This window comes from Piliocolobus tephrosceles, chromosome X (assembly GCF_002776525.5).
Source record: "Piliocolobus tephrosceles isolate RC106 chromosome X, ASM277652v3, whole genome shotgun sequence".
NCBI lineage: Eukaryota > Metazoa > Chordata > Mammalia > Primates > Cercopithecidae > Piliocolobus > Piliocolobus tephrosceles.
The window spans coordinates 80394091-80414025 of NC_045455.1; the positions used below are offsets into that span (position 1 = coordinate 80394091).

Sequence of the window (19935 nt, forward strand, 5' to 3'; positions counted from 1 at the left end):
AGAAAAGTCGGCCTGGCATGGTGGCTCACGCCTGTAATCCCAGCACTTTGGGAGGCCGAGGCAGGCAGATCACGAAGTCAAGAGATCCAGACTAGCCTGGCCAACGTGGTGAAACCCCATCTCTACTAAAAATACAAAAAATTAGTTGGGCGTGGTGATGGGCACCTGTAATCCCAGCTACTTGGGGGGCTGAGGCAGGAGAGTCTCTTGAACCCGGGAAGCAGAGGTTACAGTGAGCCGAGATCGCGCCATTGCACTCCAACCTGGGCAAAAAGAGCGAAACTCTGTCTCAAAAAAAAAAAAAAAAAGAAAAAGATAAGTTGATTTCATTTGAATAAAGAAAAAATATGAAGATTTTCCTGTTGGTGCTTTATTATCAAATTATCTTTTTACCAACATTGTAAATTATACTTTCCCTAGTACCAAGGAGACTTTTTCCAACAATGTTAATTTTTAGACTACCAACTTCAAGCAATTCTGTTGCCCTTCTGTGTGCTGTTAGAATTTGAATATCCCCCTGTTATTATTGCCTTACCCCCACTGTTGGCTGATTTTTGGAGTGCTGAGACTAAATGAAATTTCAAGATGGCAAAGGCTCAGGCACTCTGAGTGGGGAATTTTGTAAGAAATCTTAGTCTGACTCTCAATCGTGTGCTTGGTTAGGTGACTCTGTTAAGGTCCTCGTTACACTTAACTGCCTTTGTGAATTCTCTCTGCATCACCAAGATACCCTAAAAAGGCCATAGAAGGTCTCCGTAGCCCAGCACTGGGACTCTCAATTGTGCTGCAAGATCATGCCCTTCGATTTAATCTCCCCCAGAATGCCCTGAGGGCAGCTCGAGAAGCTTCCCAGGGAAGTGAAGGCCAGCCCCAGGCTTGACTTGAAAGGCTCCCAGGACTTTTCCACTGAGACATGTGGGTGGGGTGTGCTTCTCAAACCGTCAGGGCCCAGTGATGTGCCAAAGAATGCCTGAAGCTCTTAGACAAACAAGGCTCCTGTTTTGGAAGGCAGTGGATCAGCATGAAATTCCATACTGGTCAGGCGCAGGACTTTAGCCTTCTGCCTGCCAGAGGCGGTGCACATGCAGGCTGCCTATGTGTTCAGAGGAAGGCAGGCCTTGCGGAGGAACTGGGCCTGCAGCTGGGCCCTGAGAGAGCAACGGGAATTAGAAAACTGAAGGGGAGGGGACAGGACACTTCAGGAAGGGGGCTGTCATGAGGACAGGCTTGAGGACAGAGATCTTGGCCTGTTCGGATGGCTAGGGAAGAAATATCCTGGAGCATGAGGGTCACTGTTTTAAGTAGTGGCAAGAGAGGAAATTAAACAGGGTGGAATGAAGGTTGGGGCAGAACACAGAAAGCCTCCTCCTCGCTGTGGGAAAAGAATGGTGATTTCTTGAAGAAAGAAAGAAAATAGTGACATCATGTGTGGGAAGGTAGCAGTCGGTGTGCAGGATGCTTTGGATAAAGAACTCACGGAGGGAAGCCGAGCGGATTGTGAGACCACATGACAACAACCCAGGGATGAGGCAACAGGAGCGTTTGGCAGAGTAGCAAGGCCCAGATGGCTGCGAAGGAGAAACGTGTCCAAGAGAGGACCGATAAGACCTGTTGACTGCGTTGTTAAGGACAAAGAAGAAAGGAGCCAGATGCACGCCTGTAATCCCAGCACTTTTGGGGGGCCAAGGCAGGAGGATCACTTGAGGTCAGGAGTTGGAGACCGGCCTGGGCAACAAAACGAAGCCCCATCTCTACAAAAAAAAATAATAATAATTAGCCGGGCATGATGGCCTGCTCCTGTGGTTCCAGCTACTCTGGAGGCTGAGACAGGAGGATCACTTGAGTCCAGGAATCTGAGTGCAGTGAGCCGTGATTGTGTCACTGCACTCCAGCCTGGGTGACAAAGCAAGACTTTGTCTCTTATAAAAAGGGACATTACAAGATGCCAGGAGCCCAGGTAACTGGGACTGGTGGAATCTTTGCAGGGTCTCCATATACAGCTACACATGCCCTGTGGTGGAACTCCAGGGTGCTGTTCACATAGAGCATGGTGACTGTCCCGCCTCCTCAAGTGGTACAGAGACAACCCGAAAACCTGTGTGTAGCAGCCTTACCTTTGAGAGAAGCAGAAAGTTGTAAAAACTATTCGTTTTGAAAAAAAAAAAAAAATCTGTGTGCTTAGCTTGAGAACCGTTGCAGCTTTGGGGATAGTGAGAGAAGCCTCCAGAGTGGAGACTATACAGGGGTGCAGAGGGCCCAGGCCCAAGAGGCAGATTTGAAAATCATCAGCCTACAGGGACTATCTTTTGCTTTAGCTATTTAAAAAGGAAAAACTGAGTTCCTTAGCACATCAGGTAACAGATGATCACAGTTGCTTGCGGTGCGTAGCAGTTTGGTGCACTGTAGGCAAGAATGATGCACATACTGATAGTAAACCAGACCCCAATTCTCTGAAAGGGTTTTGAATAAATGGTACTTAGGTTGAAGCTTAAAAATCATTGCATTTTACCAAAAAGCAATATATTTTAAAAGGAACAAGGGAAACAAAAGTTCAGATGAATAACAGTCCTAGAAAACTTTCTTTGAGATTTCCCCTCTCTTCCTCCCTCTTTTATCTGGCTCATCTTTGAAATGACAGTTTCTAGTCCTTTTCTTTGTTCCTTACAAAGAAGCACAATATTGAAAAAGAAAACACTACGCCCACTCCCAAAGAGCTAAATGTAGCGTATGAAGGGGATTGTGTCTGTGTGTGTGTGTGTGTGTGTGTGTGTGCGTCTTAATAATTTCACTAGGCAGTAGAACATTTTCAGTATGCAGTTTGCAGTGTTACCTGTTCCTTACTGGAGGAGGTTAAGGATTACGAATTTGAACTCTGGCTGGCAGTCAATGTGAGGCAGGTAGCACGTGCCACTGGGATCTTCATGTGTCACAGGCCTCTGCCCTGGGGATCCAGCTGCATCTCCTCCTCCCCTAACTGGGAGCTGTGGAAATGGCCGTGTGTCTGGTGGAGAATCCTCACCCTGCCCCTGTCTTTGAGCTCTGGGGGAAATGCCGCTGGCTTTTGTCGTGGGTGGAGAAATTACCGTTCAGCCTTCGGGCCTTTGAGAGGGAAATGGCAGGAAAAGCCCTTAGGAACCCAAAGATTCCACATCCATTCTTTCTGTCCTTTGTGGTTTGTGAGTGGCCTCAGCAGGTGACACCACTGGCCCATCTGTTAATGTGCTGCTCCACCTTCTGTTCCCTTCTCAGGGGGGAGACCTTTTTGATGCCATTACTTCCACTAACAAATACACTGAGAGGGACGCCAGTGGGATGCTGTACAACCTAGCCAGCGCCATCAAATACCTGCATAGTCTGAACATCGTCCACCGTGATATCAAGCCAGAGAACCTGCTGGTAAGAGGAATTCCAACTACAGGGCATCCTGAGTTCCAAGAACTCATAAATGAATATGAATATTTCTTTTTTCTTTTCTTTCTTTTTTTAAAAAATTACCTGAAAGGTTAATTGCCAATTAGCCTTCAGAATCTAGTTGGAAACTAGCCTTTTAGGTTGATCTAGATGAGTTAATGCACCCTTAAAAACACCTGATTTGTTAGCAAATGAAAACCAGGCACAAGAATGGTAACTGAACTCATAAAGGGTAGGGCTGTATTGAATACCTCGGGCTAGGACAAGATAGTAACAAGTTACACAGACACAGATGTCATTTATCTCAGGCGCTTTTATGTTAGAAAGTTTTTACTTGCCAGTTGGGGCAACATAGTGAGACCCCCATCTCTACAAAAAAAGAAAAAATTTTTTAATTAGCCAGAGATTATTGTAGTGTGTGCCTGTAGTCCCAGCTTCTCAGGAGGCTGAGGTGGGAGGATTGCTTGAGGCCAGGAGGTCAAGGCTGCAGTGAGCTGTGGTCACACTACTGCACTCTAGCCTGGGTGACAGAGTGAGACCCTGTCTTGAAAGAAAGTGAGAGAGAAAAGGAAGAAAAGAAAAGAGAAAAGAAAAGAAAAAAGAAGGTTTTACTTGGGGGAAAAAAGGAAGCCCTTTTAGACTTTTTCTGAGTCTCCCAACTTTACAGCTCAATAATATGATCCCAAACCTAAAAGAAAAAGAATTATAATGGGTTTTTAAGACTCTAGCCCCTTAGCATAAAAACAATTTCGAAAAAGACTAATTTTTAAAAACAAAGACATCCTTCCCCCTACTTTACACGATTTGCTTTGCTTTTCACGTACTCCACATCCCTGTGGAAACTGAGAGATCTCCACAAAAGCAAATGGGGGTCCTTCCTCACCCAGTTATTAAGGGAAATGCAGAGGAAAAAGAAGAGGTAGAGACTAAGTATGCGGCACTTCCCTGGGAAATATGGGAGTAATGTAAATGTTGCTGGCTCTTCAGGCTGGAATTTTAATGAAATATATTTCATTTCTATATACTGTGCATATATATATGTGTTTTCCCAGTGATGCTAGTTCTTCTTTTACTTTCATTATCCACCCTTGAGCATCATGTATAATATATGACTTCTGTTACTTTGCCCATCTCTTCAGAAATCTGGGTAAAGAGGATTCTCTTTGTAAAGTAGTGTTTCTCCAGGGTGGTCTAAAGACTCCCTGAATCAGAATTATTCCCAGATGCCTGCTAAAAATGCAAATTTCTGGGCCTGGATGCAGCCCTACCAAATCAGAATCTGGTGACTGAAGACAGCTTGCAGAAATCCACGTGGCAGCCAGCTCCCCCAGGTAACCTGCATACACACTCAAGTCTAAGAGCACATGAGCCACCCAACTCCCATGACACAAATAAAAGCTAGTAAGATCTGCGATGACGGAGAACCATCTATGTACTTGGCCCTGTGCTAACGTCTTTATGGTCATTATCTCATTTCATCCTCGCAGCTACCATACAGGGTCAGTTCTATTACTGTGTCATTTCATAGGTAGGGAACATGGGTACTTAGAAGTTAAATGACCTGCCCACAGTTGGAATAGTTCTTAAGTAGAAGAGTCAAGGTCTCAACCTAATTCTGACTTCCAGAGCCTTAGTTCTTACCACTACACTACAGTAAGCTCTGCGTTAAGGAGAGGTACTGAGTACTTGCTGTGTCAGGTACTGTGCCAGGGAACAAGAGAGACACGTGTCTTCGTGAAGTTGACACTGAAGCGGAAAAGATAGGCATTCAAGAAATAAATACGCACACAATTAGTTCATTGCAATGACGCTGGTAATCTTGTAGCTACTGGCTAATAAAAGGCAGCCCAGGTCAAGTGACTGAGCCCTGACTTAATTGCACCTTAAATTCCTCATCTCCACGGTAGCCTAAACATTCTCTTCTGCATAGTTGCCTCCATCAACTGCAGCAATTTTCTCTCATCTGCACTCATTTTTCCTGTGTCTTGAATTGTTTAGGATTGTCTCATGGGAACGGACTTACAACTGGGCCTTTGTTTAAAAACTTCTCTAAGCTCCCAAACTTCAGCGATGGAAAATTAAAGTTTCATTTCCTTTCCGTTTTGCTTTTGCTGCTCAGTTTTGTGTACCCATTGTTCCCTTACTCCTCTCTGAAGTGTTATCTATTTCTGTAAATGCCATAAGTGATTACACAGGAGTGCACTTTTACTAAAATTACAATTTACGGGATACTTCTAACGTATTATGCTGATTCAAACATATTTTACTTTAAATTACCATAAAAGAAAAAAAAGTTCTCTCCTTTCTTTGTCCTTTCTCTTCTAATTTAAGAAGCTGAACTATATAGAGAAGCAATTGCAGTCCTTTATAATATAGGTTTAAAATATCTATATGAAAAACTAAAGAGATTTTATTATCCATTACAGTGATTTCTGACTGTAGGGATTAGGGGTTGGTGAATTTTGTAGGTATAAATCTATTACAGGATAAAAGAGTTCAAATAAGTTTAGCAAAACTTAACACAACTTATTCTGTCCTGGTTTAACAAAACTAGGATGACGTCACTAATTGCACAGGAGACGACTGTTGATTTCACATTCAGTGGAGAGTTGTGGAAATAACAGATCTATCACAGAAGGTAGACCCTCACACACCCAGGATTTATAGTCAGACGGACAAAAGTTCAAAACCAAGTGGTTCACTCTTCCACTGATTGGTCTTATGACCTTGAGGAAGGTACCTCCTTCAAGCCTTCTTTAAGGGGATTTGATGAAATAAAGAGATAACACATAACTATTAATTTCCTTTTTAAAATTTCCCCTTTCTTTGTAATTAAAAGTGAAATTAAATTATTCCTAAAAATAAAACGGTCTAACGATAATGTTGTATGTAGTGAAAATCACTTTTTAACCCTTTTTTTAAATATTGCTTTAGAAATTTTACTATTCAACCATGCATGGATTTGCCACCTCATGGCAAATGTAAAGCTATAGACTATCTTTGGAAAATGTTATAATAAAGTTAATGTAAAGATCTGGCATCCATTTACTTATGATAGGGAAACTTACCAAATATATAAAAAGACTTCACAGCATACTTTGTTTTACTACTTTATTAAAAGGCTTATAAAACCCTTCTAAATTGTAAGACTGACAATAAGATTTCTGTTAGCTAAGTGTTAGGTTAATATTTGTTATAACTAGCAAAGTATTTTTAATACATATCTAATTCAGCTATAGATTTCATTGTATGTAGTATAATTGTGTATATAGAACTTTTAGCGTTTTTTTATTTTTAATTCTTATAGAACAGCATAAAAATGTAGCTTGGCCTTAAGGACCTATATTGATTGTATGAATGATTTATTTAACTCTAGTGTTTGATCAGGTTGAAGTATTTTGATGAGAAAATATGATTTGACTTTCAGGAATGTTTCCAGCCACATTTTAGGTGAAAACTAGGTACCGACCCAACGAAAAATACCCCTTATTAATTTATTATTGTATTTAACTAAAGTTTTTCCCCCTAAATTGATCATGCCCATGATTTTATATGGTCCTTGTTGCTTCACTTGTTGTCATGCCTTGTACTTAATAATTGTATGGACAGGTGGACGTCAAAGTGGATGAGCGGAATGAGTGAGTGAGTGATTGAGTGATACTTCTTTAAACAGAGGACAGAGCCGCCTGGCAAGCCCAAAACATTCCCAACTGGCCTGTCAGACGGAGTTCTCACACTGGCCTCAGGATAAACTTCACTGAGCAGTGGGAGAAAACATGTTGCTTCCCCAGATGGGCTTAGGCATGGGACCACTGTGTATGTATGCGTGGATGTGTGTATGTGTGTATGTATGCCATGATAGTTCATGACTGAAGGAACTTTTTGCTTAATTAAAAATAATAATAATAATAATAATACCTTCAGTTTACACAAGTCACCACTAGATGGCAAGCTTGTACCCTCAGCAACAAAAACCATCATTAGCAGCTAGTGTTTCTTCCAAGGACCTGGGCAGGTCTTTCAAAAATGTGTACACAGGTGCCTCCTCCTTATGAAAATTAAATCTTTACTAACAAAACTATAGCTCACATCACTAGTTTTTATTAGATTCCAGAACCAAGCATAGTCATTTTCTTCAAATATAAACATTCAAAAATCTTTTCCCTCCCAAAGTCCCCAAGAGCCTCTAGGAGAAAAACTGCCTCTCCTTGGATAGAAACTCTGTGTTCAAGTGTTTGTGCCTGCTCCCAGCTGCCCATCAAAATGACACATGCAACTCATGGCCCTTGTTTTCACACAGTGGATTATATCTAGCAATAAGCTAGTCCTGTTCCACCAAAGTGACAATGACAGGTTGTGCTCCAGCTCTTCCTAGTTTTCAATTCCATGCTCACAAGATAACATATTTCCTTCACCTTAATCCCATGACTCTTAATTCCTCAAATAAATCCATTTGGTGATGGGATAGCTAACTGCACTGTTGGACAAGATGAGTCCACAGAGAGAATGGGTCTAAGGTCATGGACAATAACACAGAACTTGAGCCCTCAGAGTGTATTGACTAATGGATTGGAGGTTACCCAAAGGGAGGGAGCCAGTGATCTTCTGTGAGTCTGGTACCAATCCTGCCCTACTCATCAGTATCAGTGATTCCAAATGAAAATGAATTATACCAACGACAGAAGTGAGATCCAAAAATATTTTTGGCTCTATAAAGGTTCAAAATTGGTAAGAAGAAATTAAACAAGAGATAAACATAAATCCCTAGAGACTAAGTTAGTTTTGGTGTAGTTGTGTTATTGGCAATTACAGAAACAATAATGGAATACTTGGCCTGACTGCAGGTCCAAAGGCTATTAGTTGACCTGGAGAAGGCTGTTCTTTCAGTGTGAATCTCAGTATGACAAGACTGCTAAAAATATTCATATGCCCTTAGACTTCTTTCCCTGAAAGAGTCAAGAGAGTCCTTGGCTCAGCTTACCATGTTACCCCTTATGGTAATAATTTGAACACGTTCTGTCTGGGCCTGGGGTTGACCCAGAGAAGGGATGCACCACTTGAGGCATGGTGGTTCTCGTCAAATAGAGGAGAGGCTGCCACATGGAAGATGGGATAACTTTCTTGTACTGTATTGGACAGCACGGAACTAAAATTAAAGAGAAGATATTAGTGGGCAAGAGATTTAGGGTTAACTTTAGAAAAAGTTTTTAATACTGTAATTTCTTTGAAATTTAAATGTCCTTTATTACTGGTAGCTTGTTGTCATTGTAAGTGTCCAGGCAGCAACTGAATGATCCTTTTTTGGGGGGAGGTGTTTAGAAAAAAAATTCTAGTCTCTGAATCTTCATGAAAGTTGAGGGAAAATAGAAGACACAACATTTTCCCAAAGCATTATTTAGTACCCTAATTGGCCAGTTACTGTACTAAGTGTTTACAGGGGGCTCTTGTTCAAAGACCTGTGATTTCATCAGGGAGTTGAGGACAGGAAGGAAAAGATATTCCTTTAAGAAGACATTGATTTTCACCTTGTGTCACCTTGGTGGGTCTGTGTTTGTCTACTTCACTGCTCCGTTTTGCTGTCATTAAGAGATGACACTCATTTCTTTCTAAAATGACATAGCCTTATCAGACTAGCAAAAATTAAAAATAGCATACAATGATGGCAAAGTTAAGAGGATAACAGTTATCTCATATGTGTTGGTGGGAGAGTCACTTGACGGAACCTGTCAGAGACTCAATTTGGTAATATATAACCGAAACCTTCAGTAACACGTGTGCCTCGTGACCAAGTAATTCTACTTCCAGAAATGTAACCTAAGAGGAAGAAACTGGATATGTAGCTATCCAGAGAGATGTTCATGTCAGGGTTTTGCAGTATGGGGAAAAACAAAGACAACAAAACCCAAACAACATATATGGAGATAACTTATCTCAGGGCACTGATGAATTAAATAGTGGCACAATGGTGGTTAGACCACCAATAGTGTTAGGACATGCTGGTTAGACTCTTGGACTCAGACATATCTGAGTTTAAGTTCTAGCACTGCCACTTATTTGCTGTGTAACATTGGGTAAATTACTTTACATCTGCGAATCTCAATTTCCTCATCTGCAAAATATGAGTAAAAGTGCTAGATTAATAGGGCTGTGGTGAAGACCAAATGGGCCAAAATGCACACAAAGTCTTCATCACAATACCTGGTATGTCCTGTGTGTGCAATAAATGACAGTGGTAACAGTAGCTGTTGGGATTACTAATATGGTGCATCCATATAATGGAATATCCAGCAGCCACTGAGAGTAATTGTATAGATATATGCGATTCACTTCGGAAAAACATTCAGGATATGTTGTTCAATGGAAAAAGAAGGATAGGAAAGAGAGAAAAAAAGCCCTGGAAGTCCATGTCCCAAAATCTCAACAGTGTTTGTTTATGAGTGTCAAGATTATGGGTGAGTTTAGTTCCTTTTCCTCTATAGTGATCATTTTCCTACTATGATATACTGGATAATAACTGTGTGACAGAAATGTAATAACATTTTTTAAAATTGCAATGGCATTGAGTTCCCACAGTTTTGGCAAAATCCTGACAGAATCTGGAATGTGCGTGTTTTGTGTATCTCGCTGCAGCTGCATAGAACTCCTTTTAAGATAGTTTCATGACTATTTTAAATTGAGGGTGAGAATCAGGTTTCCTGGCGTTTCCGTTCACTTCTCCATCTTGCCAGATATCTCCAGTGTATTATCGAAGACCAATTTTACTTTTTCCTTCTCTTCTGAATTTTACCTCTCTTCTGAATTACTCCTTTCTGACATCTGCGCAACATTCATTGTTTTTATTATTTCATTTAATTTTTGATTTCATAAATATTTTACATGTAGCTATAGCATTCTTTTATTATGTTTTTCCAGGAAATTTAATGCAAAAGTACGTGGGCCATAATTCTACAAAATGACTCCCTGCTTAAATGTTGTTATATTTCATTTCTTAAAGGTTAAAGATTTAAATTTAATCCATTTTCCTCAGAAAGCATCATAAAGGCCATATACCGTAGCTGAAGGAAAATCAATGTCTTCTTAAAGGGATACCATGTATGTTAAAAAGTAAATTGACCTTTTTTCATGGCTTTGTCAATTTCATGCCACTTTTGTTCAATTCTATTTGGTGAAATAATTTTTAGTACCTACTGGGCTCCTCTGTGAAATAGTTTTCAGTGGTTACTAATAATTCATTAGCCAATGTTTCATCAGGGTTACCCTTGGATTCATGGAAACATTGAGAATTATGTTTGTTCCAACACATCTGTTACATTAGTCAGCTTTTAGTGCCATATGATGGGAATCTCAGAAACCTTTTGACTGGGTTCAGGTTATCTGTGAGTTTTCATATGATTTTATGGTCACCGGCTGCATTTTATGACGGTATATTAAATGTTTTATTTTTTCAAATAACTTTTCCAAATGGTCTCAGTTTCCCATCCAAGGGAAATCAAGCATATGCCTAAAGATCTACTGTTCGGTAAGTCGCAGCTCGTGCAAAACCCCAAATAAACAAACAAAAAAATAAAAATAAAAATAAAACCCTTCTTTCAAAAACAATCCTGTGCAAAATACCAGTGTGCCCCAAAATCTACATACCTGACCTTTCGTTATATCCGTTCTTGGTTGGTCATGCCTTCAGCTTTTAATTGGAAGCTTTTTCATAATTGTTGCCATTTAACACATTTAGTCTGTCAAATCATAGGATGTCTTTATAGCCATATAATAAACCCTAGAGAACAACTTCTCTGACTGTAGCCATCTGCAATGATCACAAGAGTAGCTTACAAAATACTGACAGTCTTTATGGTAATAGGATACATATGGCAGCCCACAATTATGTGTAGCTGCATTCAATTAGTGTTGTACAATTACACAGTTTTATTGCTTAGTTAAAACAGTGAAAGCACTACATACTGGGTGATTTGCACTAATCCCTGCCCCTTTAATAGCCCTTCAGTGTTTAGAATGCGGGGGAACATCTATAGCACTTAAAGGACCAGGGATGAACATGAAATCATACCTCATGTTGTGAATACTCCTTGACTGACAATTAATGTACTCCGCTTCACGTGTGGGTCACGTTTTATAGAGGCTTTAAAATACAGTTATGGCAAAAAGTTCTTACACCAGAGCTCCACTAGCTGGACCAGCCTGTCCAAGCCTGCGCTTGCAGCCTGCTCATGCCCTTTCTGAAAGATGGTCAGAATAAGGGGGAACGCCAAGTAACAAGTCAATCCAGAGAGTAGTCTAAGCCAAGGATTTGGCATTTTCAATGTGAACGTGTTAGAAGCCTTTCTGATTTCTAACTTTTAATTAAAAATTTAGTTCAAAGTGAATTTATGGCTGCCATTTGGAATAATACTTTCTGGAGATGGTTTTGTGAGGATGTGTGTGTATGCGCTTGTGTGCGCATGTGCGGGCTTTAAATGGATGTATTTAGCAATCTGTGATTTTTAAACAAAGGTTTAATTACATTTTCAAATGGCCTTAGTCATGCCCCTCTGTAACTGGCTCGGTAAGAGATAAGGGTGCACGTAGCTTAGGCTGCAGCAGGTGCTAATGAAGAGCTCCAGTTTTGAGGGGGCTTCTTAAACCATTGAGGGAAGGGCTCTCCCATTGGAGAAGAAACACTGAAGTATATTCTTCTCCATCCTTCTCCCAAAGTGTTGACAGAGAAAAAACCAGAGTGACTTTGTTTCCTGCCCTGCCTGACAGTAAGTTAAACAGAATTCCAAGCTAGAGGACTGGACCTTTATTCACCTGCAAAAACATTTTGTTGCAGCATTTCGAATGTACTTGTGTCTAGATATGGTTTCAATTACATGGAATTGGCTTTTGTCTTTATACTCTCATTTTCTCTCCTAAGCATCCCTTGAACCTCTTTATGTTCACGAAAATCCTGCTATGTGGTTTTTAAAGCAAAAAAAAAAAAAAAAAAAAAAAAAAAAAAAAGTGGGGGGCACTGTGCAAGTGATTAAAAGACAGCTGTATAGGGAATAAAAAGAACATCACAATTATGGTTCTATGTATTTTAATGGTTTTGGTTTTTGTAGACCTATATTACTTTTAATAATACTTTTTTATTAGTACTCATTTTCTTTATTTTAAGGAAGGTTTTTAGTGATTTTTTTCTTAGTTATTGAAACTTTGAACTATATTGTTCATTCATATTAAATATAATTGGTCTATGGATTTATGTTAGATAGAATTTCTTTTAAAACGTAGATGTTCGAAAAGAAAACTTTTCCTACATGTAGGAGAAGTACGAGGTCATATTTAGAACTAAAATGGGACTTATGACCCTATCCACCAACATCTGCTTTTGTCAAACTTTTGAATACAGTTACGTGATATAGACACTGTGTTTAAGAAAAAAGCTACAAAATTCCTACATCAAGGGGGTGGAATAAATCATAATCTGCATCACCTCACGAAGCACACTGAATGAATGTTTGGACCTAGCAGAACATCAAAGCAAGAGATTATTTTGCATTTTAGAAAGGTGATTGTTAACAACATGGAATTAAGGAAGTAAACAATTCTGCTCTGCCTCGGAAATCATCTAGACCATCTACTAGATATTTCCATCTCAGATTTCTTTTCATGAAAAACATTTGCTTGTCATTTGGATGACCAGAATGGGTGACATGGTAAGACTACAACTTAGGGTTTTTTTTTTGCCTAAGAACAGTTAGGCTGGGGCCGATGTTGTGTTTCGCAGCTGTGAAGCCTCAAAGTTTTTAACTTAACTCTAAGTGACCAAGGCTGGACAGCTGCTTCCTTAACTAAGGAAGAAAATGTCCATCCCAGATGACAGCTGGACAAAGCCACATCTGTGAGGGACATATGGCTGTTTTTGCCCTAACAACCCAAGCACAGGTGACCTCACAAGCCTTCAGATACCTGCCAGAGGGCAGCCCAAACTCGATCCTGATCAACAGCTCCTGGGAATAAGACTCCATGCTATGAGTATGGAGAAAACGTAAAAGAATATTTTTGCTCAGAAAAGACACGGTCTCTCCAGATAGGAGGATTTGACTGCCTGCTTCTGCCAAAACTGTTGGATCCAAATGATCATTGCTGATATTGCAGCTTTGCTGGCCAAACATCTGCACTTTATGTTGCAGTGAAATGCAAAGTTAATCTACTTTTTCCAAAGGAAGGCAGACATGGCGTGTGAACAGTAGCGGTGCCCCTGATGTGTGGAGATGCGCCTTGCTGTGCAAGAGATTCAGACTACCGCAGCAAGTAACAGATGATCACAGAGTGAGAACAGGAGAATATGCAAGCCTCAAAATACTTGTTGGATCAAGTATTTTGATGTACATGGAAAACTTGGCTGCTTCCTTGAGGCTTCTCCAAAAGATTGCCCTTGCTGGAATTCCTAGCCTTTTACTGTGGTTTTCTTTTCTTAATCTTATTCATTCCAACAGAAGGCACTGAATTAGGATTCTGAATGCCCTTTCATCTTTTCGTTGAAATAAAATAAGTTATTTGGGATACTTTTTAGAGCAGCTCCATTTGTTTTGATCGTGGCTGGAATTAAAGGAGTATAAATACTTGCCTACAGTCACACGCATCCTTTTATTGATTTGTTGGGTGAAGGAGAGAAGATTTTTATTGCCTTAATAAGGGAAACCTGGACAGGATGCTGACTCTGCACCTGATAAATCTTTCCAAATTGCCACAGGTGAAATGAAATGTTAATATCTCTTTCAATTATTAATTTAAGAAATGTAAATAGATCATGTTGAAAATACGGGGCACTGAAAATAAAGTATTTTTCTATAAGTATAGTTTTTTTGTATTCAGTTACTAAAGAATTGAATTTTTAAAGTTTCTTTTTTTTTTTCCAGACAGAGTTTTGCTCTTGTTGCCCAAGCTGGAGTGCAATGGCTTGATCTCAGTTCACTGCAACCTCCGCCTCCCGGGTTCAAGCGATTCTCTTGCCTCAGCCTCCCGAGTAGCTGAGATTACAGGTGCCCGCCACCACGCCCAGCTAATTTTTGTATTTTTAGTAGAGACAGGGTTTCACCATGTTGGCCAGTCTGGTCTTGAACTCCTGACCTCAGGTGATCCACGCGCCTTGGCCTCCCAAAGTGTTGGGATTACAGGCGTGAGCCACTGTGCCCCGCAAGTTTTCTTAATATATTGAAACAAAGAGATTATTTTCATAAATCGAAGACACTGCACTAGTGACTTTCTATACTTCATTTTATTATGCAAATCAGTTTTAATTATAGACAATCTCAAATACAGATAAACAAAAGGATTAAGAAAACCTACAATCCTACCACCAAGAGACAGATACGACCACACTGTGTTCTTTCAGACTTTTTCTTTTTTTCTTGTATGTATTTTTTTTTTTTTCTTTAATGGACGTTTTATAAAAACCAATCTGAAAACTACTCTGTTCATTTCCCAAACATAATTCAATAACTATAAACTCATATCGCCATTTTAAGGTCATGTAACCTTTTGTTGTATGAATGTACTATAATTTATTTAACCAATTTCCATTTGCTAGGTGTCCACCATGTTTCCAGTTTTGCAGTAATCTAAAGGAAGTAAGATATGTTGTATGTATATCCATTCTTGCATAATTGCCTAATTTATTTTTTACCTTCTATACACTAAATTTAAACACAGTGTTCCTCATTTCTTCAAGAAATTACTATTGAGCTCTTGGTTTTCAGACGATTGTGCTTTTTACCTTTGTTTTAGGTGTATGAGCACCAAGATGGCAGCAAATCACTGAAGCTGGGTGACTTTGGACTGGCCACCATTGTAGACGGCCCCCTGTACACAGTCTGTGGCACCCCCACATACGTGGCTCCAGAAATCATTGCAGAGACTGGGTATATGCTTCTCCTATGTTTAAGTGCTGTGCTTGCAAAAGAACTAGCCGGCTTCGAGAACAGGAACAATAGTTCTGCTGTGCCCTACCAGACATAATTAGCTATCAGGTTTCTTTCACTCTTTTTAAATTTTATTTTATTCTTTAACATTTACAGTGGGAGCCGTTTTCTCTGTTTTCCCGATCTGTTTTGTCAATTACTGCAATCTTACGGCTTCCATTTGGTCTTTGTTAAAGGTAGAACAGAAGTTATTAACCCCAGAGTAAAAAATGTTCAGACTAACAGAAACACACAGTGATGGTAATTAACTCTCATTTGGAGATAAAAGAAACAGACACTGCCGTGTGCGGTGATTACAGTCTCCTGCGGTTATTTCTCTCCGCCGCCCTTATCCTCCAGTCCAGGTCCCATTTGGGACCTCTTGGGGATCCATTGATTTTCTGTGGAGTACAAACACCCTTAGGCATCAGGGACCATTGGGAATTTCCTGGTTTCTGTGTGCAGAATCAGATGAATGTGGGGAGAAGGGCAGGGTAGCCTATTCCTTACTAAGGCCCCACAATATGCCAGGCCTGAAACTCCTTTACTTTTTACTCTTCCAGTAGATGGTACGATTCCCATTTTGCATTTCAATAAATTGATACTCTAATGGGTTAGATACCGTGTAAGCTCATGATTAGTTTTAGTGGCTGAGTCAGGATTTGAACTCAGGTCAGCCTGAGTCAAAGACTCCTTTGGTAAGAAGCCCTATTTCTTACCAGACTCTGAGGTGTCATTCTTAAGCAGAAGGAATAGGGAGGTGGGGCGCCGAGGGGAGGCAGCCCTACTTTTTCTTCTCGTTAGCAGTTTCAGTCCACAGCTGGGAATCTAGGTGGCGCTCTCCCCTGTTACCAGCTGGAGATAGTTTTTTGGGATTTTGTTTTGTTTTGTTTTGGTTTTTGGTTGTACCATAGACCACAAGGGCAGAAAAACCAAATAGATGACAAGGGAATCCCAATAGGGAAATTCCTGAGGTGAGATATGAGGGAGTGAGGACTTTGCTACTTGGCAAATTTGAATGAGGTGGGAGCCCACATCCATAGCCTTGTCTGACCTCCCTCAGGTGGGGCTGCCTGGGGCACAGCTGCACTTTCTACTGGGACATACTCTGCCTGCTGCTGGGAGGAAGTGGTGGGTCTTGAAGACCGTATTGGAGACCAGCTCTGACACTAACTGTGTGATCTTAAGCAAAATTACTCACTCGTCTGAACCTGTTTTCTCTTCTGTGCAATAAGCAATACTTGCCTTGTCCAACCTACAGAGTTGCTAGGAAAACAAAGTATGATCATGTATGTCAGTGCTCTATAAATTGGAAGACTTTCTAGAAATAATTATTATTCCTAAAGTGAGGGAGTTTATCTCAAGGGTGCATCGTTATCTCAGAATTGTTATTACTGTAATAAACCTTTTTGCTGACACTCTTCATTTATTGATATTTACGTATAAGTCCATTCATGCCTTCCTTTGATTTTTTTATTCCTACACTTTGGTCTTTTTTTAAATTCTTATTTTTTAAACTTTTTTCTTGAACTCTGTTTAGGTGGTGGGTTTTAGTTTAGTGTTTGTTGTTGGGATTGTTATTTTGTTTGGTTTTATTTTTGGCTTGGAGGAGGAAAGTCATTGATTTTACCAAGCTGCATAATTTGTCCACGCCTGACTCTCCTAACTCTAACATCCCTTATTTTTCCAGATACGGCCTCAAGGTGGACATCTGGGCAGCTGGTGTAATCACTTATATCCTGCTGTGTGGTTTCCCTCCATTCCGTGGGTATGGGCAACCATCTTTTATTCAACGCCGACAAAGCATTTCTCTATTCTCTGAATGATCCATTAGCCCTTCTTGCACAAAGGAGCCTGAGGCAGGAAAAGAGCACAAGAACTTACTTGCAATCCCTGTTATTTTTTCCCTGTTACGTCGTGCATGCTAATTTGTATGCCTTCCATATTTCTTCCCCATATCATTAAAAACTCATTCTTTCTTTCTTTTTTTTTTTTTCTTTGGTTTTGAGACAGTCTCTCTTTTGCTCAGTCTGGAGTGCGGTGGCGCAGTCTCAGCTCACTGCAACCTCCGCCTCCTGGGTTCAAGCAGTTCTCCTGCCTCAGCCTCCTGATTAGCTGGAATCACAGGCACATGCCACCACACCCAGTTACTTTTTGTATTTTTAGTGGAGGTGGGGTTTCACCATGTTGGCCAGGCTGGTCTTTAACTCCTGACCTCAAGTGATCCACCTGCCTCGGCCTCCCGAAATGCTGGGAATACAGGTGTGAGCTGCCGCACCTGGCCCAAAAACTCTTTCTTAATTTACCAAAGCAGTTCCACATTGACTTTTTTCAATTGTTTAAAAATACACATTTTTATACATTTATGGGGGAAAGCAAGGGCTCCAGCGCCTAAGACTGAAAAGACGTACACTGAGTTGATATCTTAGTGCTGTTTTTCCTTGTTGTCGTTCACCTAAACAGAAGTGGTGATGACCAGGAAGTGCTTTTTGATCAGATTTTGATGGGGCAAGTGGACTTTCCTTCTCCATACTGGGATAATGTTTCCGATTCTGCAAAGGTAGGTTTCCAGTGCCTTCCTCTTCCCTATATCATACTGTGTGTCTTCACAGAATTATTTATTCCAAATCACTGTGTGCAAAGAAACTAATGACATCATAAGTATGTTTCTTGTACACATTGTAGTTGTAATTGCTACATTTTCCGAGATCTTACAGTCATCAAGTCATCTGTCCCCAAACAGATGACTATCTGCTGCCTCCATCTCTCTCAGGGGTCATTCCAGTGACATTGCTATAGCCTCTTGCTGTGCCCTACCCTGGCCAGGCTTGAGCCCAGCTCAGATTTCTATATGGCCTACGGTTTCACCTCTCTCAGCTCTTGACTTACTGACTTAATTTCTCAGTGAAGCCTTCCCAGACCATCCTGGTTCCAATTGCATCTCTTAAACCTTACCTGACTTGCTATATCCTACTTGTCTGTTTCATTTTTCTTCAGAACACTTACACCTGTGTGTCCTTCTGGTATACCGTCTAACTACCTATCTCTCTACCCAAAAAAGATAGATATAAATAGGTAGGCATATCTTCTTTATCTAGTCAGTTTCCACACTCTCCAGTAGAATGCAAATTCTGTGAAGGCAAGGATTTTTTTTCTATTTTGTCCATTGCTGTACCGTCACTGCCTAAAGTATGACCAGTATACTAGTGCTCAATATATATTGAATAAATGAACAAGTATAGGAATGAATCCATCAATTAATCAATCAGAGGGAAGAAAATGCAACCTCAATGTAGGTTGAAATCATCAAGAAGGACTTTATGGGGAAGCTATGATTTAAGTTGAACCTTGAATAATAGCCAGGATTTACAGGCAGAGGGGGAGAAAAACACAAGATTCATGGTTTTTATCCCATGAAACTAAAAGATCAGTCCTTAACACAAATGAAGGTGATGGTCGCACAACAATGTGAATGTACCGAATGTCAGTGAACTGTGCACTTAAAAATGGTTAAGGTGGTAAATTTTATGTATATTTTACCACATTAAATAATATTTATAATCAATCAACCTCTAAGAAGGCTATAAAAATCTTACATTGAGATGTCTGTAGACTTTGAGGAGAAAAAGGAAAACCTTCTCATTGCTCTTTTTAAAATGTATATTATGTCTCCAAGTGCTAACTTAAATGTTTGAAAATTTGGGAAAAATGTTCTCAATAATTATCTAGAGAAATAACTATCTTCTGATGGCTCAATGTGTATGCCTTTGCTGTTGTCTTGTCCTGAGTGTGAGTTCCCTTTAAAAGCCAACCCCTCAGACTTGATCACTTTGTGTAGAAAATGATGTGTATTGGGTGCAAGTCTCTCATTTTCTTCCACTGTCCAGGAACCTGCCAGAAAGGGAGTGTCAGAGAAAAGCACAGGCTAAAGGAGATGGGGCGATACAGCTGCAGGACTGGGGGCTCTTCAGGAACCTGTCCAGCTCCCCATGCCATCACTGCATGACCTGAGGGTTCATAGTTACTGACAAATAGGACCATCTCCTATACCTCCCTAGCACCTGCAAAGGGCATTACACACAGCAGATGCTTTCAAGAGTTCTGGTCCAAGTTAGAAAGTGAATGAAGAAGGCCGAGTGAACTCTCTCCTTCAATGAAATTAAATCACCCGCTTCCCGAGTGGTACTATAAAGCCTGTGTATGTAAGGAACTGGATAATGCGTATCTAACCATTTTGTGACATGGGAGCTTCTAATCCAAAGTGGACACTTGCATAGCATACTCATCGTTAAGACCCAAGTAGAGCATTCCTGTTCCAAGTCCATTTGAGCTCATAAGGAAGTTCCATTAATTTCAGGATGATAAAATTGTTTACCTCTTAATAGTTCTGTTTTTGTTTGTATTGATTTGTCTGGAAATTGTTGAAGCAATTTTAACATATTTCTTTAGAATTCTTTAGCTACTAAAGGATCAATTCTATCTTGCCACCTAGCTGTTGGCAATTCTATGTCTTTCTTCCTTCCTTTCTTTCAAACCTAAGTATGCTGTCTTGAAATTAAGGGGAAAATTTCGTTTTTCCTTTCAG

General features: G+C 40.2%; 1 protein-coding gene across 6 annotated transcripts in view; it reads left to right on the forward strand.

The window, feature by feature from the left end:
- DCLK1 (doublecortin like kinase 1) overlaps positions 1-19935 on the forward strand; it is a 356733-nt gene that overhangs the window by 299692 nt on the left and 37106 nt on the right. For all 6 annotated transcript variants that reach the window (XM_023208816.2, XM_023208817.2, XM_023208815.2 and 3 more), the window contains 4 exons: positions 3250-3396; positions 15178-15311; positions 17041-17118; positions 17814-17910. In XM_023208816.2, coding sequence (XP_023064584.1) covers positions 3250-3396; positions 15178-15311; positions 17041-17118; positions 17814-17910 — 456 coding nt within the window. The remainder of the gene's footprint in view (positions 1-3249; positions 3397-15177; positions 15312-17040; positions 17119-17813; positions 17911-19935) is intronic.